At 40.5% G+C, this 27,469-nt stretch overlaps 1 protein-coding gene across 1 annotated transcript in view; it reads right to left on the bottom strand.

The window, feature by feature from the left end:
* flii (FLII actin remodeling protein) overlaps nt 1-19,610 on the bottom strand; it is a 61,072-nt gene extending 41,462 nt beyond the window's left edge. Inside the window, exons 1-13 of the mRNA XM_072268534.1 lie at nt 19,503-19,610; nt 16,544-16,654; nt 15,515-15,586; nt 14,949-15,029; nt 12,815-12,900; nt 9,273-9,434; nt 8,573-8,676; nt 7,191-7,366; nt 5,658-5,815; nt 5,097-5,181; nt 4,403-4,550; nt 1,692-1,825; nt 145-357 (exon numbers count right to left, since the gene is read on the bottom strand). Coding sequence (XP_072124635.1) covers nt 145-357; nt 1,692-1,825; nt 4,403-4,550; nt 5,097-5,181; nt 5,658-5,815; nt 7,191-7,366; nt 8,573-8,676; nt 9,273-9,434; nt 12,815-12,900; nt 14,949-15,029; nt 15,515-15,586; nt 16,544-16,654; nt 19,503-19,565 — 1,593 coding nt within the window. The 5' untranslated portion in view covers nt 19,566-19,610. The remainder of the gene's footprint in view (nt 1-144; nt 358-1,691; nt 1,826-4,402; nt 4,551-5,096; nt 5,182-5,657; nt 5,816-7,190; nt 7,367-8,572; nt 8,677-9,272; nt 9,435-12,814; nt 12,901-14,948; nt 15,030-15,514; nt 15,587-16,543; nt 16,655-19,502) is intronic.
* Between the last annotated feature and the right edge of the window lie 7,859 nt (nt 19,611-27,469).

Raw genomic sequence — 27,469 nt, 5'->3', positions numbered from 1 at the left:
ATCTGATTGGAGAGCTCGTGAATAACAATAGGGCATAAAATAATACATTTCTTGATTGTTCACTTTACCATGGTATCTATTTAAGCATTATACATGAATTCTGCCAGTCAAACATTTTATTCTATTTTTTCCTGTGATGGTTACCTTCAGGATAATATAACAGTCTGCTTCATAGAACTTGCCGTGAAAAGCCTCATCAATCTGAGAAGGAATAAAATTCTCTATGTGCCAAACCATGACCCCTGGGATCTGACCAATATCCTCAGTGAAGAACTCTGAATAATCAAGTGGAGGTTTCTCAAGACCAAGATCCCATCGCCTTGTCTTCAGGTCTGTGTGCTTGACTTCGCCCACCTCCTGCAAGGGAAGAGGTAAATTGTAATGAAGCATTTTTAAAAATATGCTGTATATGGGCAGTTTATCATTTATAACAAACTGTGTGAGTGCAGAGCAAAATAAAAGTTCTATTACCATCAATGTTCTGAGGGATCCACAATTCATTTTAGTTTTCTTAAGATTTAGGATTATTTTTTCTTCTTATTGAGTATAGACAATGATCAGTCTCTGACCTTCTCTATGATCCAACTATGACAATGCAAAACACATGCTAAATAAAAATGTACATTGCCTGGTACAACATGAGAATCCCACATTCCCTTTTAAATGATGACAAACTGATAATGACTAGTTTCTCAGTACTACTTCTGTAGGCCAGCTGATTCATGGGTCTATTCTGGTGTGGAGCTCCATTCCATAATATTACATTAAAACATAGAAAACCTACAGCACAATACAGGCCCTTTGGCCCACAATGCTGTGCCGTACATGTACTTACTTCAGAAATTACCAAGGGTTACCCATAGCCTGAAAGAAGAAACCAGAGTGATATGTTGACAGCTGAAATGTGGTAACTGAGGGAAGTAAACCTTGGAATTGGTCAACCTGATTAACATGCAAAATCTTTCAGATGTGAAAAGATACTGCAAGAAGTAGATTTGTTTGAGCGTTCAGCACTGATGCCCATTACTGCATCAAAATGCTACATTTCTTTTTCCCCACTTTGTGGCTGCCTTTGAATGTGTTGATTTTTCTTGTGGCACATCCATTCTTTATTTGCATTTCTACAATTGAGTTTGGTAGTCGTTCAGATATTAACTGATAACGCTTTATTGCTTAGCTGTCTAGAATCATGCAGGTTCCTAGTTCAGACGAGGGAGTTGACTTGTGCTCTGTTACTGGGGTAGGGGAAGCGCAGGGCCTGAAGGTCTGAAAAGGAACCTCGGAGGTGGGATAGACCTAAAGTTTGCTTTGGTCAGCAGGATATGCCATAAATGTGTACACAAGATTAGGTAAAACAGCAGTTGTAGATTTAACCTGATTCTTTGCCACTCAGCATTGTAGCACATAGCCTACTCCCCACATTGATCATAACAGAAGGCTCTTTTAATTTTCTCCTGTCCTCACAGATGTTTTGAAACAAGTCTGTTATTTTTGTTGTTTTAATCTGTGCTGACAATATGTATTTTAAAAAGAACATATAGAAACCTGCCAAGTGATCACAATGTCCACCTCCCTATACTGTTCATGCATTTGCAAATTAAATTTATTATTGGAAAGGAGTCATATATTAACAGATTACCACATTTATTCTGTTCCATGTTTTCATATAGAATCATTTTTCAACTAGTTACCTCTAATTTTTTGTTCTTTTCCTGTGCTACATCACTCATTCCTTTCAGTACTTGTTTGGCCTGGTCATCCTGGCTGGAGTCTTTCCTCCTCCGGAGGCGCATCTTCCGAGCGATTGGATCTCGAGCAGTGACTCCTGGTGTCCGAAGGGAAAATGATAAGGTTTGTGACGAATGTTTGTTTATTCTCTATTTAGGTTCCAGTACCGAATTATTCCAAAGTATGTACGTTGAACATGCATACAATTAATGCCAGCATGTACTGAAAAGCTTTCAAGGCCCAGAAGCACTTACAATGAGACCCAACACAAACTTCAGGAACAAAATTTCATCTTTGGGTACATTTGCACCTTTTGGACTCAGTATTGAACTCCCAAATTTTGTTGTGTCTTTTTTCCCCTTGCTATCTGTTTCAGCAGTGGACATTTCTGACAGTAGTCCATCTAGGACTTTGGCTCAGTTTTTGCTCTTCTGTATATCTGGCCTGTTAGGCATATCTGACAGTCTATCAGCAAAACAAAGAATGTTTCTGGGAAATTACACAAGAAAATGATTTTATAAATATTTTTCCTTCCTACTCACCCTTAAGGAAGTCATTACAACAATCAGAGAGTCTGAGTTGGTCCAAGGTCTGAGTTGGAACATGGGTAGACACAATTAATTTTATTGGAAGACAAGACTGTACGCAGGAGTTAAAATGGCCACATTCTAACCTCATTGTGATTGAACTGCCTTCCTGTTAGTTGTGATCCTGGCCTCTTCCCTGTTGCATGATGTTTTTTTTCCCCCCACAGACCACTTCTTTCACTGGTCTGAGACAACTTACTTCCCACAACATACCGTCTGGACGTCAACTTTCTCCACATCTCCACCCTGTTATACATTATTGCTAAACATACATAAACAGAGTTGTTTTGTAATTCACTAAGCAATGTCACCACAGCTGACTTAAGATAAAAATTAATAATCTTTTGGAGCTAGATATTTCAGCATTTGGTACTAGGATGATAAAAACACTGTACAAAATGAACAAACATTATGTCTCGCAACACACATCAAAGTTGCTGGTGAACGCTGCAGGCCAGGCAGAATCTCTAGGAAGAGGTACAGTCGACGTTTCAGGCTGAGACCCTTCGTCAGGACTAACTGAAGGAAGAGTTAGTAAGAGATTTGAAAGTGGGAGGGGGAGGGGGAGATCCAAAATGATAGGAGAAGACAGGAGGGGGAGGGATGGAGCCAAGAGCTGGACAGGTGATTGGCAAAAGGGATATGAGAGGATCATGGGACAGGAGGCCCAGGGAGAAGGAAAAGGGGGAAGGGGTATAGTCAGAGGGACAGAGGGAGAAGAAGAGAGAGAGAAAGAATCTATGTATATAAATAAATAATGGATGAGGTACAAGGGGGAGGTGGGGCCTTAGCGGAAGTTAGAGAAGTCAATGTTCATGCCATCAGGTTGGAGGCTACCCAGAAGGAATATAAGGTGTTGTTCCTCCAACCTGAGTGTGGCTTCATCTTGACAGTAGAGGAGACCGTGGATAGACATGTCAGAATGGGAATGGGATGTGGAATTAAAATGTGTGGCCACTGGGAGATCCTGCTTTCTCTGGTGGACAGAGCGTAGGTGTTCAGCAAAACAACCTCCCAGTCTGCGTCGGGTCTCGCCAATATATAGAAGGCCACATCGGGAGCACCGGACGCAGTATATCACCCCAGCCGACTCACAGGTGAAGTGTCGCCTCACCTGGAAGGACTGTCTGGGGCCCTGAATGGTGGTAAGGGAGGAAGTGTAAGGGCATGTGTAGCACTTGTTCCGCTTACAAGGATAAGTGCCAGGAGGGAGACCAGTGGGGAGGGATGGGGGGGACGAATGGACAAGGGAGTCGCGTAGGGAGCGATCCCTGCGGAATGCAGAGAGAGGGGGGGGAGGGAAAGATGTGCTTAGTGGTGGGATCCCTTTGGAGGTGGCGGATGTTACGGAGAATAACAGCCCGGAGGCTAGTGGGGTGGTAGGTGAGGACCAGGGGAACCCTATTCCTAGTGGGGTGGCGGGAGGATGGAGTGAGAGCAGATGTGCGTGAAATGGGGGAGATGCGTTCGACAGCAGAGTTGATGGTGGAGGAAGGGAAGCCCCTTCCTTTAAAAAAGGAGAACATCTCCCTTGTCCTGAAATGAAAAGCCTCATCCTGAGAGCAGATGCGGCGGAGACGGAGGAATTGCAAGAAGGGGATGGCATTTTTGCAAGAGACAGGGTGAGAAGAGGAATAGTCCAGATAGCTGTGAGAGTCAGTAGGCTTATAGTAGACATCAGTGGATAAGCTGTCTCCAGAGATAGACACAGAAAGATCTAGAAAGGGGAGGGAGGTGTCAGAAATGGACCAGGTAAACTTGACGGCAGGGTGAAAGTTGGAGGCAAAGTTAATAAAGTCAACGAGCTCAGCATGCATGCAGGAAGCAGCGCCAATGCAGTCGATGTAGCGAAGGAAAAGTGGGGGACAGATACCAGAATAGGTTTGGAACATAGATTGTTCCACAAAGCCAACAAACAGGCAGGCATAGCTAGGACCCATACGGGTGCCCTACACCTTTAGTTTGGAGGAAGTGGGAGGAGCCAAAGGAGAAATTATTAAGAGTAAGGACTAATTCCGCTAGACGGAGCAGAGTGGTGAGGGGAACTGATTGGGTCTGGAAAAACATTATGTCTCTATTATCTGTACCTCCACTAGCTGCTGCCACAGTAGCTGCTGAAGCACCAGCCAATCTAAGCTGATTCTGCAAGGAGAAATCGATATTGTAGAACTCTGCTGACTGATCCACTGGCTTAGGAGGCATTATCAAGTTAGGATTCTCACGAACATCCAGAACCTAAAAATAAATAAATATTAATTTTAATTATAATAAGATCAAATAATTTGTTATAATAAAGGGTTAAGTTATACAATATTAGAAATATGAAATAGAAGTCACAGCAAGGAAACGTTAACAAAGCTTTCGTTTTCTTTGGTGATTTTAAATGGTGTAATTTCTCTTTACAAATATTGCCATCTTCTCCAGTTATTACTATCAAGTTATTTTAAACAATTATGAATATTTGGTAAATCTATTCAAATAGTTTTTCAAAATGTTCATTTTGTGCTGGGGTTTTCCAGACTATACTCCAGCTGACTCCTCAGAGTCCAGCTGCAACATGCTGTAAGCCCACACCAGTTTTGCTGAAAAAAAACTACCCACTAAACCTGTACTGTTGGAATAGAGAACCTAATTTTATATATCCGCACAATGTTCTGAAAACAGAATTCCAAAATTCAGGAAAATGTGTACCACCACATGTAAATAAGCCTCTTCTTGCTGACTATTGCAACATGGTATTCTACAAGAATTTTATTTATAGTTGTGTTGGAATTATCCTACCTGTAGATCTCCAAGGAAATGGATAGCTTCAGGCAACGTGACCAGCCGATTTTTATTAAGAACTAGCTTTTTTAGTTTTCCACATCTGCAAACAAAAATTTATGTTAACACTTTCACTTCAAAACAAACTCTTCCAATGGTTATTTTTTTTCTCTGAAAGATAGGAAACTCTTAAGTCAGTGTCAGATCTACACTGGCATATAATCCCAGGCAAACTGGGTAGAGGACGAAGACTAAAATAAATTGTGACAGCTCCAGGTAAAAGTGGTGGGTAGAAGGCATTGGATTTAAATGATGAAAGTAAGTGATGGAGGTTGTCACCACTGATCATCACCCACCTCCAAAGGATAAAGTTTGGCTGTTTAGTCCTATATATTACTAATTCACATTCAATATCTCAGCTTAAACAAAAAAGCAGCTAATAAATACTGAAGCATCAGAGATGTTATCGTCCCAAATAGAACTACGGATTGAAGACTATAGGGATTAATTAATTCTGAATACTGCCATATGAGAACTTTAAACTCAAAGCAGAACTTGAAGAATCAACACAGCACATACCTGCACAAACTCTCTGGGATCAGCTCAAGGTTATTATTGGCAGCCATGAATTCCTCTAGGTTTGCTAGTTTCCCAATGCCTGACGGGATGCCATCAAAATCCAGCTTGTTTGAATTCAAGTACAACTTCTTTAGCTTAGTTAACTTACAGATGGCTGACTGAAAGGGAAAAATACATCCAGAATTTTAGTTGAACATTTTATGTATCTGAAGTTTATTCACTGCTTGTCACTTTCATTATAAATAATCGGTTGCTTTGGATCGATCACATTCAGTTCACTCTAGCACACAGGTGCAACTAAACTCATTTGTGCTAGTGTTTATAAGCAATCATATTTATTTCCATTAGTTCTTTTCTGCACTTCAATCGAAACAGCAAAAGGAATGTTTTGTTATTACAAGGGATAGAAAAAGGAGATGGTGATGCCTCAGATTACCAAATCCATACTAACAAATTACCTTTGACTTGATACACAAAACAAGTGATAGGTTTATACAACACACACAAAAAATGCTGGCAAACACAGCAGGTCAGGCAGTATCTATAGGAAGAGGTACAGCTGATGTTCTGACGAAGAGTCTCGGCCCAAAACGTCCACTGTGCCTCTTCCTATAGATGCTGCCTGGCCTGCTGCATTCACCAGCATTTTCTGTGTGCTGCTTGAATCTCCAGCATCTGCAGATTTCCTCGTGAAATGTGTTTATACATAGTGATGAAAGCGTGTGGGTTCCACAATTTAGAAAGGATGTGCATGTTAATTTCAGTGAAAGGAAAATCACTAATTACATGGATTCTATGATGGCACCAAGCTCCTAGCCACCACAAGGGGGAAATTCTGGACAACTGCAGTATTTCAGTCCTCACTACTGGATATTGATACAACACACTATCAGTAACCAAGTATAAAAGGTGACAACATTAATTTTAGAACCAAATTTCCCTAGCTTTCCAAATTGCTGCTAATTACAAGATGAATACAGCTTATGCCTGTACAAATAATGTGGGATCAGTTCAAAATTATTAATGGATGCTATGCATTCTTCTGGGCTTGATATTTTCTCAATATCTGATGGGATTCCATCAAACTCCAGCTTGTTCAAGTTCAAATACAATGCTAGCACATTTCCCAAATGAAGGCTGCTACTTATGGGCAGAAAGCTTAAAAACAAGACAATTGCATTACATTAACTTTCATCTTTCCTTTCATTCCACAGGGGACAAAATAAAATTTCAACCTTTAATGTTTGATTTTCATGAAACACTCACTAGATTGACCCAGATGCAACACAAGCTGTGTCCATGGCAGATGTTTGTTCCAGACAATGTACAATCATGATTTAAAATAAATTAGACAAAACTCTGTTACAATAGCCAACACCACTTAATTTGTAAACATTCTCAAATGAAACTGCAGATTAATAAAGCAAGAACAGAACCATAAAAATAAGCATCCAGAGCAATAACTGACATCATCTTTCATGCTGATTGTCAGAACAGGCAAGGCCCATCTTTAAAACAACTTAACCATCATACAGGAAGTGAAGTGAGTTGGTTCCGGGAGAGATTCAGTGTGTCCAGTTGCGTCCACTGATCAATGCAGAGCGAGAGCTCAGAGATCTGATTTGTACTGAGGTTCAGCCGCCGCAGAGATGAGAGGGTATATAAGCATTCAGGTACACGGCTAAGGTCATTACAAGACAAGTCAACATCTGGGAAATAAATGACAACATTTTTAAGATTTGAAAAGTTATGTTTGTTTGATCCTGCTCAAATAAGCAGAAACTACATGTTAACTTGATTGGCAGGCACTTATAATTTGAAAAAACCTTAAAATGAATCTCAGAAGTACTTTATCACCCTCTACCTGGACATCAGTTAATATTGGGAAGAATGAGCCAGGCACCATTTCTAAAATATCTTGTTTGGTTTATGGAGGCAATTCTGTACCAGAGGATGATCCTATGCACCCCAGTTCCAGTAGCAACATTTCAGCAGTGCCAAATGATACTACCACCACCACCAGTGCCCTTGGGTGACATTATTCTCTGTATCTATCAGGAGGATAAATCCAGGGCATTCCTGGTTGTTTCAATTTTACTTCTGGGGCTCTCTTACAGCCCAGCACTAATTAAAAACAGCACATCGATTCCACATCATGACAGGAAAAAATAAAATATATGATAGCTGTGGGTGATACCTGTGTTAATGGCATGCAAAGGAAATTGGCCAGAATTCACAAATCAATACCAAAAATCTGAGATACAGAATAAATTCCCTCACTGAATTTGTGGGGGAAACGGTATATAAACAATATCTTTCAACTTGTCTCTTGACACGTGTGCTGAGAGTGCAGTGTCATGATACAGACTTTTTAGGAATACAATCCTCCTGTATACAGGAGCTGCCTGTACTCATCTCTTCTTGAGGGAGAATCATAGAGACAGGGGTCAGAACAAAGAGGGAAAGGGATGGTTGCCAGCCACATTCAACAGGACTTGCACAAAGCAATTGAGATAGACACAGTCACAGATCAATACTGACATAACCAAATACTACAAATGAGTAACTGAACAATTGCACACTGTAAAATTCTGGCACATTCCCACCCAGGATGAGGACGAAGGTCAGCAATATCAGGCCAAGAGATAGAATTATGGAACAATAGCTTAGTGCAATATGAAATCCTGGTGTAGCACAAAGCACCAATGAGCAGAAATAGGGAAGCCTACAAGTACATAAAGCCAAACTACCAGATGGCCACCAAAACATTGGGCTTTATAAAATTTCAAAGTGGAAGGCACGCATAATGCCAGATTTGCAAGTAAAAACATGTAGGACAGGAACAGTCTTTTAAAGGAACAGGTTGACTAAAATGTGAAGAAGCAGTTTAATTTCACTAAAAAAGTTAAACTTACCTAACAAACCAGACAGGCTCTCTAAGCTGGTGGGCAAGTTACTTTGTGTCCGTTGTGTATTTCTGAGATGCAATGTTTGTAGAGCTGACATTGCAGGAAGCTGCCTACAAAAGATTAGTATAGTGAATTATACACCCTGCTAGAATTCAGTCAAGACTCCTCAGTTCCACAGGTTACCACACAAAATCGACATGCACTATAGATAACTGCTCGGCTGTATAGTAAATGGTCATAGTTCAAAACTATCATCTCTGTAAAGGTGCATCAGAATCATACCCATGTGAAGCACATAAGATTGTCACTTGATCCAGTGTCAGGATTTATCACCAATTACCATTGTGTTGGCAGTTATAACTATTGTGAATGGTGACACAAGAATGTTGTTTGATAGAATGGTCCTGTTCCTACTTCATTGGTGTGTGCCAAAAGGCCTCAGGGAGCAGTAGAATAGGGGAAAATTAACTCTTGAACTTTATCTGTATCTGAATACCCCATGGTTCTGTGCACTTCACGAGGGTCATGCATTGACACAAGGATGGCTCATCACCCAGAAGGACAATAATCACAGTATTTGACAATTTCTGAAAGGATTTTCCCTTTTACTACAGCATTCATTCATCTAAATAATTCATCATCTTCTGTTATTCTTAATTTATGGCATAACATTAAACAGAGCAATTTGCTTTTGGTTACCCCTTACCGCATTTGTGCGTGCATGAGTGGGTTGTTATTCAATATCAGTGTTTGAAGATGAACCAAGCGTCTCATCTGAGGAGGCAAACTCTCCAACTTATTTTCACTCAGGTCCAAATACAACAAATCAGTGAGATTTATGAACAGCTGGTTTGGGATGTTGTCAATACTGAAAAACAAGGTGATAGGAGCAGGATTATACAATATTCAAGTACTGGGACAGAAAGCCAAACAACGTAGCAAAAGAATTATATTGCAACAAAGCTTGCTGATGCACATATGAATCATAGATGTACCTGTGGAAGGCAGTATCAAGGTGGTTTTCCCTGCTGTGTGTATGGGTATAGGTAAAATGAGAAAGTAGTGGAAACTTGGTTGGGTTGGGTTTGGTGTGGTCAGAAATTAAAAATCAACTCAAGCATATAACAACAAGCAGCCAGCCTCAGAACTTCAATAGCAAAATCCAGAAAATAAGCTCCAGCAGTTAAGGTGCTTATGTGAGCAAGGAGGAACTTTGGTCCTGCAGTTCCACAATACAAACTTTTATCTTCAATACCCTATTCATGATTGCCCAATCTTCAACTAGACAGAAGAACAAATTGGAAAAAATAATACATACAAACCTCAGTAAAATAGAAATAAATTTTTTAAAAATCTACTACTACAAATGTTCCTTTGTTCAACAAAAAGTAACAGGGAATTATAGACCAGTGAGTCAGTCTTACATCAGTAGTGGGCAAAGTATTGGAGAGGATTCCTAGAGACAGGATTATGAGCATTTGGAGAAACACAAGATTAGCTTTATTTGTCACATGTACATTGAAACATAATGAATTGCGGCATTTGCATCTTCAACCAACATAAATTGGGGATGTATTTGTGGCAGACTGCAAGTGTCACCAAGTTTGCTGCACTAGATAGCATGCCCACAAATTACTAACCTTAACCCATATGTCTTTGGACTATGGGAGGAAACCAGAGCACCCCGAGGAAACCCATGCAGTCATGGGGAGAACATACATACTCCTTACAAACAGCTTTAGACTGATTTACAGCTGGCGCTGTAAAGTACTGCACTGAATGCTATGCTGCCATGCCACAACAGCCTGATTAGGGATAGTCAGTGCAGAAGTCAGGGAAGAGAAAGTCTTCACACATGAACCTGTGAACTTTTCAAGGAAATTACAAAACAAATTGAAGAAAGTACAGCGGAGGATGCAGTCTATATGAATTTTAGTAATGCGTTTGATAAGGTTCCCCATGGCAACCCATTCAGAAAGTTAAGGGATGGGATCCAGGGAAACCCGGCTGTGTGGAGTCAGAATTAGCTTTTCCTTGGCAGAAATGGTTAATATGAGAGGGCATAATTTTAAGGTAATTGAAGTATAGGTAGAGGTAGCTTTTAAAAAAATAATACAGTGAATTCTGGTTAATTGAACCATCGGTTATTTGGTGCAGCCGCTTATTTGGGACAAAACTTAAAGAACAAAAACTAATTGAGAAAATAGCCGGGATTCCCTTTGTTTATTTGGGACACTATGTCGCTTAACTGAGACAAACATTTTCTAACAAGTGTCAGTCGCATGCATGTCATGGAACTATGAGACACTGCACTGGATTTAGAGCGAACAGTTTCTAAATAGCATCACTTGTGTGATTTTTGTCAGTCAGTTGATGAATAATAAACAGTAACAACATTCAGAACTGTGGTGATCACTGCGGTTTTAAGCATTCCAGCTTGAAGATGCCAGTAGCGACTGGGAGTGAAAAAAAAAAGTGATTTCACTTCTTCAAGTTAGGAACTATGGAGAACGTGAAGGCATCAACAATCATCTTGAATGTTTCAATTAAAATGAAGACTTGGAGGATACAATCATCAAAAGCACTGTTTGAAGGCAGTCCACTATCTGCACAGAGGTATCTGCGCTGATGTTGTTCATTTACAGTCGGTGTTCTTTTGCTTGACTGTAAATGATGCACACTAAATTCCTCCGTCAATAACTATTAGAAACTAATACAGTTTTATAGTACTGTAGTGGTCCTGGTAATGTTCTAATTTATTCTGTATTTCATTTAAATAATTTCTTACCCAGTTGAACTCTAGTTTGCCTTTTTTTTAAAAAAACCTTCTTAACCATTTTTTAAAACTATTTTCATGACGCTTTGGCTAATTGGAGTAGCCATTTAATTGGACCAAAATATACTAGTCGTGATGTGTCCCAATTAACAAGAATCCATTGTATATGCAGAGTGTGGTGGGTGCATAGAATGTGCGGTAAGGGATGGTGGTGGAAACAGATACATTAGAGACACTTAAAATACTCTTACACATGGATGAATGAAAAAATGTTGGGCCTATGTGTGAGGGAAGCGTTAGGTTGAGCTTGGAGTAGATTAAAATGTCGACACAACACTGTTGGCCAAAGAGCCTAATGTGCTTATTATAAATCAGAATCAGGTTTATTTTCACCGGCATGTGACATGAAATTTATTAACTTAGCAGTAGCAGTTCAATGCAATACATAATATAGAAAAATAATAATGTAAATCTTATTCTGTATACTTTATACAGTATACATAAATTAAAAATCATGCAGAAAAACAGAAATACTACATATTAAAAAAAAAGTGAGGTAGTGTCCAAGGGTTCAACGCCCATTCAGGAATCAGATGGTAGAGGGGAAGAAACTGTTCCTGAATCACTGATTGTGTGCCTTCAGGCTTCTGTATCTCCTACCTGATGGTAACAGTGAGAAAAGGGCATGCCCTGGATGCCGGAGGACCTTAATAATGGACGCTGCCTTTCTGAGACACTGCTCCCTAAAGGTGTCCTGGATACTTTGTAGGCTAGTACCCAAGATGGAGCTGACTAGATTTACAACCTTCTGCAGCTTCTTTCGGTCCTGTGCAGTAGCCCCTGCCCCCACCCCCATACCAGACAGTGATGCAGCCTGTCAGAATGCTCTCCATGGTACATCTATAAACATCTATAGAAGTTTTTGAGTGTATTTGTTGAAATACCAAATTTCATCAAACTCTTAATTAAGTATAGCCACTGCCTTGCCTTCTTTATAACTGCATCAATATGTTGGGACCAGGTTAGATCTTCAGAGATCTTGACACCCAGGAACTTGAAACTGCTCACTCTCTCCACTTCTGATCCCTCTATGAGGACTGGTATGTGTTCCTGAAGTCCACAATCAGCTCTTTTGTTTTACTGACGTTGAGTACCAGGTTGTTGCTGCGGCACCATTCCACTAGTTGGCATATCTCACTCCTGTACGCCCTCTCGTCACCACCTGAGATTGCTGATGGTTGTATCATCAGCAAATTTATAGGTGGTATTTGAGCTATGCCTAGCCACACAGTCATGTGTATATAGAGAGTAGAGCAGTGGGCTAAGCACACACCCCTGAGATGTGCCAGTGTTGATCGCCAGCGAGAAGATGTTATCACCAATCCGCACAGATTGTGGTCTTCAGGTTAGGATGTCAAGGATCCAATTGCAGGGGGAGGTACAGAGGTGCTTACTATGAGATTCATGCCTACCTGTTGTGACTCAAGTTGAGCACCAGCATGTTTTTAGCATTCTCCAGCTCCCTAGGAATCTCAGTTAACTGATTATAGCTGAGGTCCTGAAACATAAAATCCGCATTAATCAAGTGCTTTCTCAAATATAGAGTCAATAAATTCACTCCTACAAATTGATATCTTTGGGTCCCGCAGAGATTGCCATGTTTTTGCGTAGAACTCATTTTCAGTGCTTGCCTAGACTTATTGTTGCTAACAACTGCAGCATTAAAGGAGATAAAAAGCATGGGAATGAAAAATAAATCCTGTCTGATCACTGAGTTCATATTTAACAAAATACCACTCAAGATATTTAGATATACTGTAGACACAAGGGTTATGAGAGGGACTTGGGTTTCATTCTGATCTCAGCTTCTGACTGTGTGGAGTTTACAAGTTTTCCCTGTATTTGCAGAATTCTATCAGGTGTTCTGATAATTCCAAAGACACGCTGGTAGGTTAATTGGTGACTGTAAATTATCCCTTACAGCAGTTAGATGGAAAATGAAGACCGTTTGATAGACATGTTGAGAGTAAATTGCAGGTTCACAGGGAAATCAGAGAGAAATAAACTAATGGGATTATTCTGCCACAACTTGCAGGGACTAGAGGGGCTGAATGGCCTTCTGTATCATAACATGCAAGAAAGAAACAGAGGATAAACCAGCATTTTGCTTGTTTTGCTTTTACTCTTTGAATTAAATATACACTATCTCACAGAAATGGCACAGGTTTGAAGAGATTAGAGTTATAGTTATGGTCTTACGGAAGCAACAGTGGAGCTTCCAATCCCGTGTCTTGTGTCCTTCGAAATATTGTGTGAGTTCTTCCCCACCAAGCTCCCCCACCAACAACCCCATTCTCCCTGAAAAATTACACCTACTGTAGTTTTGACAGGAGAAAATTCAGTGAGATCATTCATTTATAAAACATTCAAAAACATCAGGAACTGAATTCGTCCCCCCCATTTCTTCCCACCAATCTCCCTCCTGGCACTTATCCTTGTAAGCAGAACAAGTGCTACACATGCCCTTACACTTCCTCCCTCACCACCATTCAGGGCCTCAGACAGTCCTTCCAGGTAAGGCGACATTTCACCTGTGAGTCAGCTGGGGCGATGTACTGTGTCCGGTGCTCCCGATGCAGCCTTCTATATATATATATATATATATATATATATATATATATATATATATATATATATATATATATATATATATATATATAGGTGGGACCTGGCGCAGACTGGGAGACCGTTTCGCTGAACACCTACACTCTGTCCGCCAGAGAAAGCAGGATCTCCCAGTGGCCACACATTTTAATTCCACGTCCCATTCCCATTCTGATATGTCTATCCACGGCCTCCTCTACTGTCAAGATGAAGCCATACTCAGGTTGGAGGAACAACACCTTATATTCTGTCTGGGTAGCCTCCAACCTGATAGCATGAATACTGACTTCTCTAACTTCCATTAATGCCTCACCTCCCCTTCGTACCCCATCCCTTATTATATTTACTTATATAATAAATATATTTACTTATTTTTCCTCTCTCTCTCCCCTCCCCCTTTTTTTCTCCCTCTGTCCCTCTCACTGTAACTCCTTGCCCATCCTCTGGGCTCCCCTCCCCCTTTCTTTCTCCCTAGGCCTCCCGTCCCATGATCCTCCAGCCTCATATCCCTTTTGCCAATCAACTTTCCAGCTCTTGGCTCCATCCCTCCCCTTCCTGTCTTCTCCTATCATTTTGGATCTCCCCCTCCCCCTCAAATCTCTTACTATCTCTTCTTTCAGTTAGTCCTGACGAAGGGTCTTGGCCCGAAACGTCAACTGTATCTCTTCCTATAGATGCTGCCTGGCCTGCTGTGTTCACCAGCACTTTTTATGTGTGTTGCTTGAATTTCCAGCATCTGCAGATTTCCTCGTGTTTGAGGATCTGAATCTTCTAAATTTGTTTTATATCAAATATTTAACAAATAGAAAATAGATCTATAAAAATACTCCTGACTGCTTCCCTGGCTTTACGCATTTGGTATTAAGTCCTCTTCAGTAAGAAAAACACATACCCAGGACAGATTTTCCCCACACTACCTTATAACAAATCATCTCAACATACCAGCACAGAAAGATCATCCAACTGGAAAATGTCATCAGGAACACCAGAATTTTTCAAGTTATTAGCTCGAGCAACAATGGCCTATAGAAAACAAGGAATATTACACACAATGACTCTTCCAGATAGGGCAGCAAAAATGTTTTAAATTGGAATGGGTGGGGGAACAGAAGCACCACAAAAGTACCAATGGTCTGAAGATTTGACTAAATTACAAAATCAAGAGTCTAAATACTTCCATGAACTATACATAATGCCCACCTTCTAAATACAGCTTAGTTACAACTTCAAGCTCTTAAACTTTAATGTTCAAAAGTTCATTGTAATCTGGAGACCCCAAGGATCAGGTACAATGTAAAATTGTTATAATGAGCCCAATGAAACAGAAACATCTACAGAGTCTTGGAAACCCAAGTTAGGAACATGATTTATGAAGGGAACATCTATAATAACGCATAACACTCTGAAAAAGTTCCCCTTTAAGTTCCATTTTAAAGAGCTGATTATTTCAAGAATTGTTAGAAATAGTTCCCACAATCCTTTACAAAATGTTGTACCTCATTACTCACCCGTAAACAAGGCAGGCTAGAGAGCTCCCCATGAAGTGTTGTCAAACTATTATGACTCACTGATAAGTGTTCCTACGTTGAAAACAAAAGCTTCAAATTAGAGCAAGGTAAACCATTCCACATTTTTTCTGTCCTTAAAGTACACTTTGAAAAAAAAACACTGCACAGAAGCTGGACCTGTTTTGTAAACAGACATGCACGGGGAAATAATCTACAGTTCTAAACTTTACTTAACCAAGATCTCAAACCCCAAGTGTAGTTCTGAACGACTGTAACTATTATTAGACAATTTGCAGAAGCAGTCTTGGTCCAACTAACAAAACAATTTCATCAGAAGTAGCAACATTTCCTAATAGGGGTGACACAAACTGGAGATGACTTCCACATTAATTGTTTCCTGTATTATCCTTTAAGTATAAACACAAACAACTAAAGAGATACCAGATCATAGGAAACTTCACCTTGGCTAGGTCCTTCCACCAATGCATAAATAAGCCCAAATGTGTCTCATATCGAATGGTGAACAATGGCTGAACTTCGGGCGATTTCCACCCAGCCCATTGATGTCAATTTTAGCATTACAAAGCATTTCCCTCCCTTCAGTGCAACTTCAAGTCCATTCAATTCAGAAACTGGAATTAATTACAATTGGAACAGTCTCCACATTACTCGTGATTGTAAAAAGATACTGGACACACACAAGGTAACGAGCATGAGTTTTGTCCAAACTTCCAACCTTCGAAATAATTTTATGACAAATTGATTTACTGAATAGCTGGTCATTTTCGACTGCCTGGCTGCACTTTGTAAGGACATACTGTAACTTAGTTGCAATCAGAAATTCATTGTTTGAAATCCACAAAATTCATTGTGCACAAATCAAAATGGATCCCATATCATACACACCTATTGAAAATATATATTGAACAATTCTTAGAGGAGACATTGCTCAGTGCTAAAATTAAGGATGGAAGGTGAGGAACAAAGAATACTTATGGACTGGATTTTGTATTTCAATACAACACTTACTAGTTTATGGAGAGAAGCCAATTCCTCTGGTAAGTAGCAAAGTCCAGTCCGGTTCAGTTTCAGCCATCTCAAACTGCTCATGCATTTAACGTGTTCAGGAAAATAACCACCCTTTGCAAAAGAAGAAACATATTAAAGTATGCAGCTCTAAAATGTGCCCTGGTTAGGCATCAACAGATTTCAAACGGGCTTTAATTTTGCTAAAATAACAACATCAACTACTTCCACAAGCTATACCGTCAACAAAATTTCAAGACTGTATTCAAAATGTCAAAGGGATTGACTAAAAAGTTAACCACTCAGTGACATCATCAGAAAACAAAGCCTCAGTTTTCACCTTTACACCAACACTAACACTTCCACTTTGCTCAACCATCCACTGTCTTTGAAGTTGATAAGACTGCTTTTCTGGCAGAGACTTAGAATTCAAGAACCTAATCATGAGTGCAATGAAATTTCAGAACAAGTTTAACCTTAAATGTTTTAGCCATTACGTCATTGCTAAAATGTACTTAGCAAGTATCCCTGCCACTCTCCACAAACCAGCTCATACATTCTCTGTCTCCTGACGTGCTGCAATGCAAGATATAAAGCCCCCATGTATTGCACAGCCATATCCCATTAACAACAATAATAAATGATCAGATTAGTATCTACGAGATGTTGACCAAGGGATTAAAAAGTGAAACAACTTCTGCCTGTGATTGGGCAGTTTAGTTAATGCACAAAGTAAATGGCACCATGCCCGGTTTCACAGGGTATAGCCACAGAGCACATGAGATCTTGGCCAGTCAAGAGACTGGGTAACATGGGGGTGGGATCACAAAGCAGGGAAGAGGAATTTAATGCTTAACTAGTGAGCCGATCTATTAAATATAGACATGGTAGGGCACTTCAGACCCACAGAATGCATATTGCATACCCTGCATGTGCCACAGGGAAGGTTTTGGATTCCTGGGGCATCAGGTAAAGTTACGGGGAATGTAGGAGCTACGTATTCAAAGAGGGTCCAAAGGAGGTTCACGAAAATTATTCCAGGTTTGAACAGCTTGTCATGTGAAGAGGATTTGCTAACTCTGTGTCTGTATTCACCGGAATTCAGAAGAATGAGGGGTGAATACAGGCACCACTCTCTGGCTAATGCGCAGAACAGAATACTATAAGACATGGGAGCAGAATGAGGCTAATTGGCTCATTGAGTCTGCTCCGCTATTTCATCATGACTGATCCATTTTTCCTCTCAGCCCCAATCTCCTAACTTCTCCCTGTTATATAAAGAGCATTTGACATCACCGTGCCCTTGGTCACTGGAGTTCAGAAGAACAAGGGGTGACCTCATTGAAACCTATCGAATGGTGAAAGGTCCTGATAGAGTAGATGTGGAGTGAATGTTTCCTATGGTTAGAGAGTTTAAGATGAAAAGACACAGCCTCAGAATAGAGGGGCAATCTTTCAGAATGGGAATGACGAGAAATTTATTTAGCCAGAAAGTGAATCTGTGGAATTTGTTGTCACAGACAGCTGTGGAAGCCAAGTCTTTATGTATATTTAAGACAGAGGTTGAGAGATTCTTGATTGGTTAGGGCATGAAAAGACAGAGAAAGAAGGCAGGAGATTGGGGCTGAGATGAAATAATGGATCAATCATGATGAAATGGGGGAACAGACTGGAAGAACCAAATGGCCAAATGCTGCTGCAAAACCTTATGGTATTCTGTGCTGTGCATTTATATGTATTATGGTAACTAGTCGTATTAGTAGGGGCATGATAAAAGCCAAGGAAATACACATTCATGCTTCTATTGTGGCAGTTTGTAGCTTGGGACTGCAGAAGTAATAATGTTTGCTGAGATAATGCTCAATGCTTAATGGTATGTTTGCTAATTGTTAATAAAGGATCGAAATAAGGAATTCAACTCTTTGGAACAAGCACTGGAGCTGTGGACATGTCATGCAAGTAGAACAACTCTGTCTGGAGTCACAGGCTGGCAGAAATATTTTTTTTTGATTTTGGATCAATTTTGCCACTACATGGAAGATGGAAACTATAAAGGTCAGACAAGCTACACCTCAACGGAACTGAGGCCAACAACCTCAAAGGGATATTTGACAGTGCTGAAATGGGCTTGATGGGTAATTAGTTAAGGGTAGATTCAGAAGACAGAAAAACGGACTTGGAAGTGTAAGACAGCATACTGGCAAGAACATTTAAAAGGAAATGCAAACAAAGGCTGGAAGTTAAAAGGAGTCAGGCAGTATGTACTAGAATATAGCAAAATGGATCAAATATACCAATAACATAGGGAGATCAGGGAAAAACACATTTCTGTTATTACTGAAACATACTATTAAGTTGGGTAGAACTATTTAATATTCCTGCTTATTTGGGCTTTCAGACTAATTAGGGAGGAGCTGAGAGAGAAGGGGACTAAAGAAAAAAGTGATGAGGCATTAATGGTCAAAGAAACAATTAAGTCATTAAGATTAAGAGTTAGAAAATAAAGTTAATCTAGTTTCTAACTTTTCCAACCAACATGTACATGAAGGGCATGATGTGTTATTAAAATTTGCACAATTTTATGATTCTCCATTCAGCAATACCTCCAGAAATGTTTGTTTCTAACAACGTACATTTGCCAAAAAACACATATTAACAGTTTACAGAAAAAAATAAGCTATTATTGTGTAACTGAGAGCATTAACATAACTTTCCAAGAAGACTAGTCATAAAGTTAAATAAACATGGAATATTTCCATGAGAAAAATGAAGAAAGATCAGAGGGAACTGCAATATACTACATTACAGTACTTTACTATTTATAAACACCTTGGGCCTAGGCTACTTACCTCACCCAAGCAGACTGCTACTCAATAATGAAATTCCAATACCACACTACCAACTAGCCACTAGCTCCCTTCTACGCCAAATATTTGTAGTCACCATGGTGTTACCCACTTACTTTGAAATCATTTCCACTGAGATCCACACCTCTGATGAAAGGCAATACTCCAGTGGCAGCCATGACCGCTATGACAGTCCACCTCAACCTACCATCATTAACCCCGCCCTTCCTTCGCAGGTTATTGGCAGAGACCAGTCACCAAGGCGGGACCTTACTGATTTTAGGAATTGTTATTGGTCTACACGTCTATCAAACACAAAGCTTTTCGAAAAGGTTTGGTTGCACGATAGCCGTCCCGTTTCCGGATGTGAGACAAAGTGTCTGCCTTTTGCTGATTGGCTATTCTAAGATTACCGTTTACTGATTGGGCAGGAGAAACGGTCGTCACAGTGTGTGGGCGGTTCCCTCTGTCGGGCTTCCAAAGAGACCTAGTGGACGTTAGCAATTTTCAAGATTCGAGATTGTTTAATGTCATTTCCAGTTCACAGTTATAAAGGATAACGAAATAATTGTTACTCCAAGATAAAATACACCACAAAGATAAATAATAAACGACAGTTTATATACATAGATTGATTGTGCGTCCATTAAAGTGACTCTAGGCATAGGAATGTCTCTACAGAAGATGACTGACAGGAAATGATAAGACAGTGGTGGCTGGTGGGTGGGGGGGGGGTCCAACTTCTATTTATGTTTAAGTGTTGTTCTTCATTCCTGACCTGGGTGGAATTCCCCGCTGAACTTGAAATCTTCGGATTTCATTGACTTGTAGTCTCATTAAAAGGAGGTTATGTCTAAAACCATTTTAGATGCAGATCCTGCAGGTGCCGGAAATCTGAAACACAATAGAAAATGCTAGAAATATTCAGCACGTCGGGCAACAAGTGTGGTGAAGGAAACATTACCAATTCTGGTCCAGAACTCCTCGTCAGAAGTGGAAAGGAAAGAAAACAATGACAACAAAACTAGTAATCCACCATCCAACCATTTGGAAATACTTATGGTGCATCATCTGGCTCACCAGGAAGTATTTGCTGTGCTCCCTTCTGAAGTACTGGATAATTTTTGTTTAAAAATTACCATTATTTATAAAATGGATTTGCAGCTTGGTGCTGCCGTTATAGGCTGTTTGTCATCCACCTGGACAAAATACAATTATACTGCCCAGAATTCAGAATGACTTCAAACACATTTTATTTTAAACTTCAAAATATACTTCTTTATAGAAAAAATATAAAAATTTATAAATTATAAATTTTATTAAAGTCAACAATGTAATTATTTCCTTTATGATCAGTTATCCACTGGTAAGCTTGAAACCAAATATTCAAAAGGTTTTATCATAAAGTTTAATTAATTTGTTTGTAATGGCAGGAGGAATCTGAGCTGTGCCCTTCCCCATAGAGCACTTACAGTTTTTTTCCTAAAAAGAAAACACAATTTCATTTATTTATTTACAATGTTGCCTACTGTAGTCAATCCCAAAATGATTTATTTTCAGTGAAGGTAAGTAGAAACAGAATTAACATGAGAATGCAAAGTTGAGGTTAAAGTCAGAAAGTTGGAAGAACTCAACAGGTCAAACAACATCTGTGGAGGCAAAAGGTGCAAGTTAATGTCTTGGTTTGGCACCCTGCATCAAGACATTTTGTTCTAGATTCCAGCACCTGCTTGAGATTTCATCTTCTTGAGATTAAAATAAGACCAGCTGAAATTTTGTTAAATTTTGGTGCAGGATTGAGGAAGTGGGCTAATCCCCTTCCATCCAACACACTTTTACAATACAAGGCAGCAATGGTTCCTGATATCTATTGCATCCAAATTACTTCAGATATATCCTCATTATGTCTGTTTCAGCTGCTACTGTCTGGCATACGGTACCACAGCAATAAGGCCAGGACCAACAGGCTCTGGGACAGCTTCTTTCACCAGGCTATCAGATTTATCAATACACATTGATCTGATTGCATATCTGACTGTACGTTAATCCGATTGCATATCTGACCGTACATAGATGTATACAAAACAATTACATGTACAATCTTAGTGTTTGGGAAATATCCTCCCACATTTCCCCTTGTTATTGCTTGTACATTGCAATGGAGACACAGCATGAATATTTTTACTCCCTTGGATGTAAGAATTAAATAAATAAATCAGTCAAACAATCAATCAATGTTACTCAGTATTTGAAACAGTTATTTTTCCTGATATCACTTCAATTCTGTAATCATATATCTGTACCCTGGCAATTGAATACTGAGTGACACACATCAAAGTTGCTGGTGAACGCAGCAGGCCAAGCAGCATCTGTAGGAAGAGGTAGAGTCGACGTTTCAGGCCGAGACCCTTCGTCAGGACCCTGTTGTTTGAATACTGAGTGATATTATTTCGTCTGCCTGCACCACCAAGAAATCTCTGTTAGGAAGAAAGTGAAGAGGATCCTGTTTGATACACAAAGGAACTAACAACAAAACCTTTTATACTCTCAATCGTGGAAGAATGCTAGGTGATCTCTCAGAAACATAAAGCTTTGAAGACTAAGCGTAGGGTATATCAGATTTGTATTTATTTATCACATGCACATTGAAACATTCAATCAGATGTGTCATTTGTGTTAACAACCAACACACCCAAGGGTGTGCAGGGGGCAGCCCAGAAGTGCCCGCCACCTATTCCAGTGCCAACGTAGCGTGCCCACAATATTCAACACAAACTCAACACAGAATGATACAAACAGCAACAACAGTAACAGAACAAAACAAAACAGCAACCACAACTCAAGCCCCTTTCCCACCCCCTCACACACACAGACCTCTAACCACAGGACAGGCCACCTCTGAGCCTCCAGCCCTTGGCCCTGGACTTTCAAACTCACAGACATCGGGTCTCCAAACTCCAGTCTCTGGTCCAGGCTCGCTCTCTACCTCTGGACTCGCTGACTTCAGTCTTTGACCTTCCAGGCTCTGACTTCATCCTTTGGCTTTGCCCTCCAAACTTCACTGACCTTCGGATATTGATCCCAGGACTTGCCGGTCACAGGTTTGACCTTCAGGCCTTGACCCTAGACTTGCCAATCATGGGTTTGACCGTCAGGCCTCAAACAACCTCACCTCCAGGATCACTGGTCTTCGACATGGAGTGCCTCAGGGGGGTGTCACTGGCTCTTGTAACTCCCACCCAAACGGCCATGGATTCAGCAACCTGGCAATTACTCAGCGCCTGCCAACCTGACCTCTGGATCGCTGACCTTCGACCACAGAGTGTTCCAACCTAGATTCTGAACACATGCTCCTGCCCTGACTCTTCATTCTCCCTCATCCCTGTTCCTAAACCCTAACTCCCCTTTTGTCCCAAAAACCATCCCCATGAATCTAGGTCGGAGCCACAACATTGACCGACATTGCAGCTTGGTTCCAACTTGATCTGATCACCACGGCTCCTGCCCAACGATTCATTTGCTACCCCTGACCTCTAACTAAATTGGACCAGATGTTTCCCAAGGATTGTTAACCTACATAGAAGTAGAGGCCAGTCATTTAAACCTGAAATGAGAAACTTCCTGCAAACTTGGGGATAAGTCTGCAAGACATGACAACAGATAATTGGGAAAGCATTGTCCTTCTTGCTAATAGAAGTCATTTGTTTGTGAGGTGTTATTGGCGTAACCTGTGCAAGTAAATGTAAATGTTGCATGTTGTGGTGCCAATACAACAATGGAAGGAATGAATATTTTTCATTTGCTAGTTGGAATAGGACAAGATTGGATATTCATGTGTTAACTCCCACAGTCAAAAAAGCAATTTGTGTTCACTGTCCTGCCTTGCTCCTCAAGTCTTCTGGCATTTAAGGAGCCTGATCTCAGTACATATCACTACCACTGCACATGGGTTAATTAACAAATGGGAAAATAATTGTTCACTGCTTTTTCCCCCAATTGCTATTCTTGGTGGTGTCCCACTATGGTTGACAAGTACAAGAGGTGATTGATAAGTTCGTGGCCTCGGGTAGAAGGAGTCAATATTAGAAAACCTAGCACATTTATTTTTCAACATAGTCCCCTCCTACAAGTACACACTTAGTCCAGCGGTCATGGAGCACACGGATCCCTTCTTTGTAGAAGTGGTCCCCAGCAGGGGTGATTGATAAGTTCTTGGCCTAAGGTAGAAGGAGATGAGTTATTAACTTCAAACTTTCTGCATTATCACTCAAAGAGTTGAACTGCACGTGCATGTAATGAGAGCATCTTGGACCTCCAGGTGGTCCATAGCAGGGGTGATTGATAAGGTCGTGGCCTTAGGTAGAAGGAGATGAGTTATACAGCTCTTGTTACATGCACATGCAGTTCAACTCTGAGTGAAGATGCAGGAAGTTTGAAGTTAATAACTTACCAATCACCCCTCGTATAGTGCATATGAAAAAGAAACCAGAGGGACAATGGACTGGAGGGTATCATTGACATTGCTTGCAAATGTCCAGCTAATGCTGGGTGTTATGGACTGCTATACCCACTATGTTGCAGTAACAGTCAAAGGAAAGGGCTGGTGTTGCTGACATCATTGAAGAGGCTTCCTCCCAGTGAAGCAAACCTGTGCCATATTTTTGTAATCTTCTTCTTCATGTGCTTTGTGCGTTACACATTTGGGCGATCATGGCTCTCCACATCAAATGATCCCTCGCAGCGTCAATGATATCTCACACACCTAGATCTGTTGGTTCTTTCAGTGTCCATATATTTTCTTCTTTGCCTTCCCTTTCCGTGTTTCCCAGGCATACGGCCTTATAATGTAAGGCATTCTATTTCTCCCTTTCCGATGACATGGCCCAGGAATTTAAGTTTCCTCTCATTTAATGTTCTCATTAAAGATCTTTTTGTATGGGCACGTTGGAGTAGTTACCCTATCTCTATATGATATTTTCAGCATTCTTCTAAGAAACCACATTTCTATTGCTTCTAAGTTTCTTTGGAGTTCTGGTGTTATAGTCCATGTTCCAGAAGCGTACAGCAAGATTGACCAGATGTAACATCTTAGTAACCTAAGCCTTGTTTCATTTTTTGGAAGTTGGTTTTGGCAATGGCAATTCTTCTTTTTATTTCTACTTTACTTCTAACATCTTGTGATATAAAGCTACCAAGGTAATTAAAGCTGGTCTTTTGTTCAACCTCTTGGTTACCGCAGTTGGGAGTATCCTGCTGTTTTGATATTACCATACATTTGGTTTTTTTACAGTTGATTGGTTAGACCAAAATCTGCACTTGTTTGTACTACTTTGTCTAGGAGGATTTGTAGGTCCTCTGCAGCACTTGTTATTAGGGTGGTATCGTCTGCATATCTTATATTGTTGACGTTAACACCTCCAATTTTTATCCCATCTAGGTCTTCTATTTCTCTGAGAATCATTTATTATTTTTGTAATAAAATGTTAAAAAATATTCCCAGAACCTTTTCAACAGCTCTATTATGAGATGATGCTTAAAAGGGGTATTGATTTATTAATCAAGAAACTATCAACGTCTGCTTTAAATATACCCAATTTCTTGGCCTCCACAGCCATCTGTGGGAAAGAATTCCACAAATTCACAACCCTCTTCATCTCTGTCCTCAAGGGATGTGTCCTCTGGTCCTAGACTCTCCCACCATTGGAAGCATCCTCCCTATGTCCACTCCATCTACACCTTTCAATATTTACTAGTTTTCAATGAGATCCTCCCCCCCCCCATTCTTCTAAACTCCAGCAAGTACAGGCCTGGAGGCATCAAATGCTCCTCGTATATTAACTCTTTCATTTCCAGGATCATTCTTAAAAATCTCTGGATCCTCTCCAATGTCTGCACATCCTTTCTCGGATATAGGGCCCAGAACCACTCACGATACTCCAAATGTGCCCTGACCAATGCCTTACAAAGCCTCAGCATTACATCCTTGATTTTATACTCTAGTCCTCTGGAAATGAATGCTAACGTTGCACTTGTTCCCTTACCATCAATTCAACCCACAAATAAACCTTTAGGGAATCCTGCAAGAAGACTCCCAAGTCACTTTTCACCTCTGATTGCTGAATTTGAGTCCCATTTAGAAAACAATCTACACTTTTATTCCTTCTGCCAAAAAGTATGAACACATAATTCCCTACAGTACATTCCATCTGCCACCTCTTTGCTGAGTCTCCAAGTCTGTCGAAGTCCTTTTGCATACTAGTGCAAAGATGTTTCCTTTCCTCATGATATCTTCAAACATTCCAGTACCAAAATGAGTAATTTTAAACTCTAGATATATTTAAATTTCACAACTCTCACTATTGAATCAGAATCAGATTTATTATCACTGGCATGTGACATGAAATTTCTTAACTTAGCAGCAGCAGTTCAATGCAATACGTAATCTAGCAGAGAAAGAAAAAAAAGAATGGAGTAATAAATAAAGTAAACCAATTATGTATATTGAATAGATTTTTTAAAAATGTGCAAAAACAGAAATACTGTACATTAAAAAAAGTGAGGTAGTGTCCAAAGCTTCAATGTCCATTTAGGAATCGGATGGCAGAGGGGAAGGAGCTGTTCCTGAATCGCTGAGTGTGTGCCTTTAGGCTTCTGTACCTCCTACCTGATGGTAACAGTGAGAAAAGGGCATGCTCTGGGTGCTGGAGGTCTTTAATAATGGACGTTGCCTTTCTGAGACACCGCTGCCTGAAGATGTCCTGGGTACTTTGTAGGCTAGTGCCCAAGATGGAGCTGACTAGATTTACAACATTCTGCAGCTTCTTTCGGTCCTGTGCAGTAACCCCTCCATACCAGACAGTGATGCAGCCTGTCAGATGCTCTCCATGGTACATCTATAAACATCTATAGAAGTTTTTGAGTGTATTTGTTGACATACCAAATCTCTTCAAACTCCTAATAAAGTATAGCCACTGTCTTGCCCTCTTTATGACTATGTCGATATGTTGGGACCGGGTTAAATCCTCAGAGATCTTGACACCCAGGAGCTTGAAGCTGCTCACTCTCTCCACTTCTGATCCCTCTATGAGGATTGGTATGTTCTCCTTCATCTTACCCTTCCTGAAGTCCACAATCAGCTCTTTCGTCTTACTGATGTTGAGTGCCAGGTTGTTGCTGTGGCACCATTCCATTAGCTGGCATCTCTCACTCCTGTATGCCCTCTCGTCACCACCTGAGATTCCACCAACAATGGTTGTATCATCAGCAAATTTGTAGATGGTATTTGAGCTATGCCTAGCCACACAGTCATGTGCATATAGAGAGTAGAGCTGTGGGCTAAGCACACACCCCTGAGGTGTGCCAGTGAGGAGGATATGTTATCACCAATCCACACAGACTGTGGCCTTCCGGTTAGGAAGTCGAGGATCCAATTGCAGAGGGAGGTATAGAGGCCCAGGTTCTGCAACTTCTCAATCAGGATTGTGGGAATGATAGTATTAAATGCTGAGCTATAGTGATGAACAGCACCCTGATCTAGGTGCTTGTGCTGTCCAGGTGGTCTAAAGCCGTGTGGAGAGCCATTGAGATTGTGCCTGCTGTTGACCTATTGTGGTGGTAGACAAATTGCAATGGGTCTAAGTCCTTGCTGAGGCAGGAGTTCAGTCTAGTCATGACCAACCTCTCAAAGCATTTCATCACTGTCAATGTAAGTGCTACTGGGCAATAGTCATTAAGGCAGTCCACATTATTCTTCTTAGGCACTGGTATAATTGTTGCCTTTTTGAAGCAAGTGGGAACTAGCAGTGAGAGGTTGAAAATGTCCTTGAACACTCCCACTGGTTGGTCTGCACAGGTTTTCAGAGGTACTTACCAGGTATACTATCGGGACCTTCGGCCTTGCGAGGGTTCACTCTCTTTATAGACAGTCTAACATCGACCTCTGAGACAGAGATCACAGTGTCATCAGGTGCAGTAGGGATCTTCACAGCTGTAGTTGTGTTCTCCCTTTCAAAGTGTGCATAGAAGGCATTGAGTTCATCTGGTTGGATTCCAGACTTGCATCTCTGAATCAATGACCCTGAAC

Source organism: Mobula birostris, chromosome 9 (genome assembly GCF_030028105.1).
Source record: "Mobula birostris isolate sMobBir1 chromosome 9, sMobBir1.hap1, whole genome shotgun sequence".
NCBI lineage: Eukaryota > Metazoa > Chordata > Chondrichthyes > Myliobatiformes > Myliobatidae > Mobula > Mobula birostris.
This window is presented reverse-complemented; position numbering and strand designations above follow the sequence as displayed.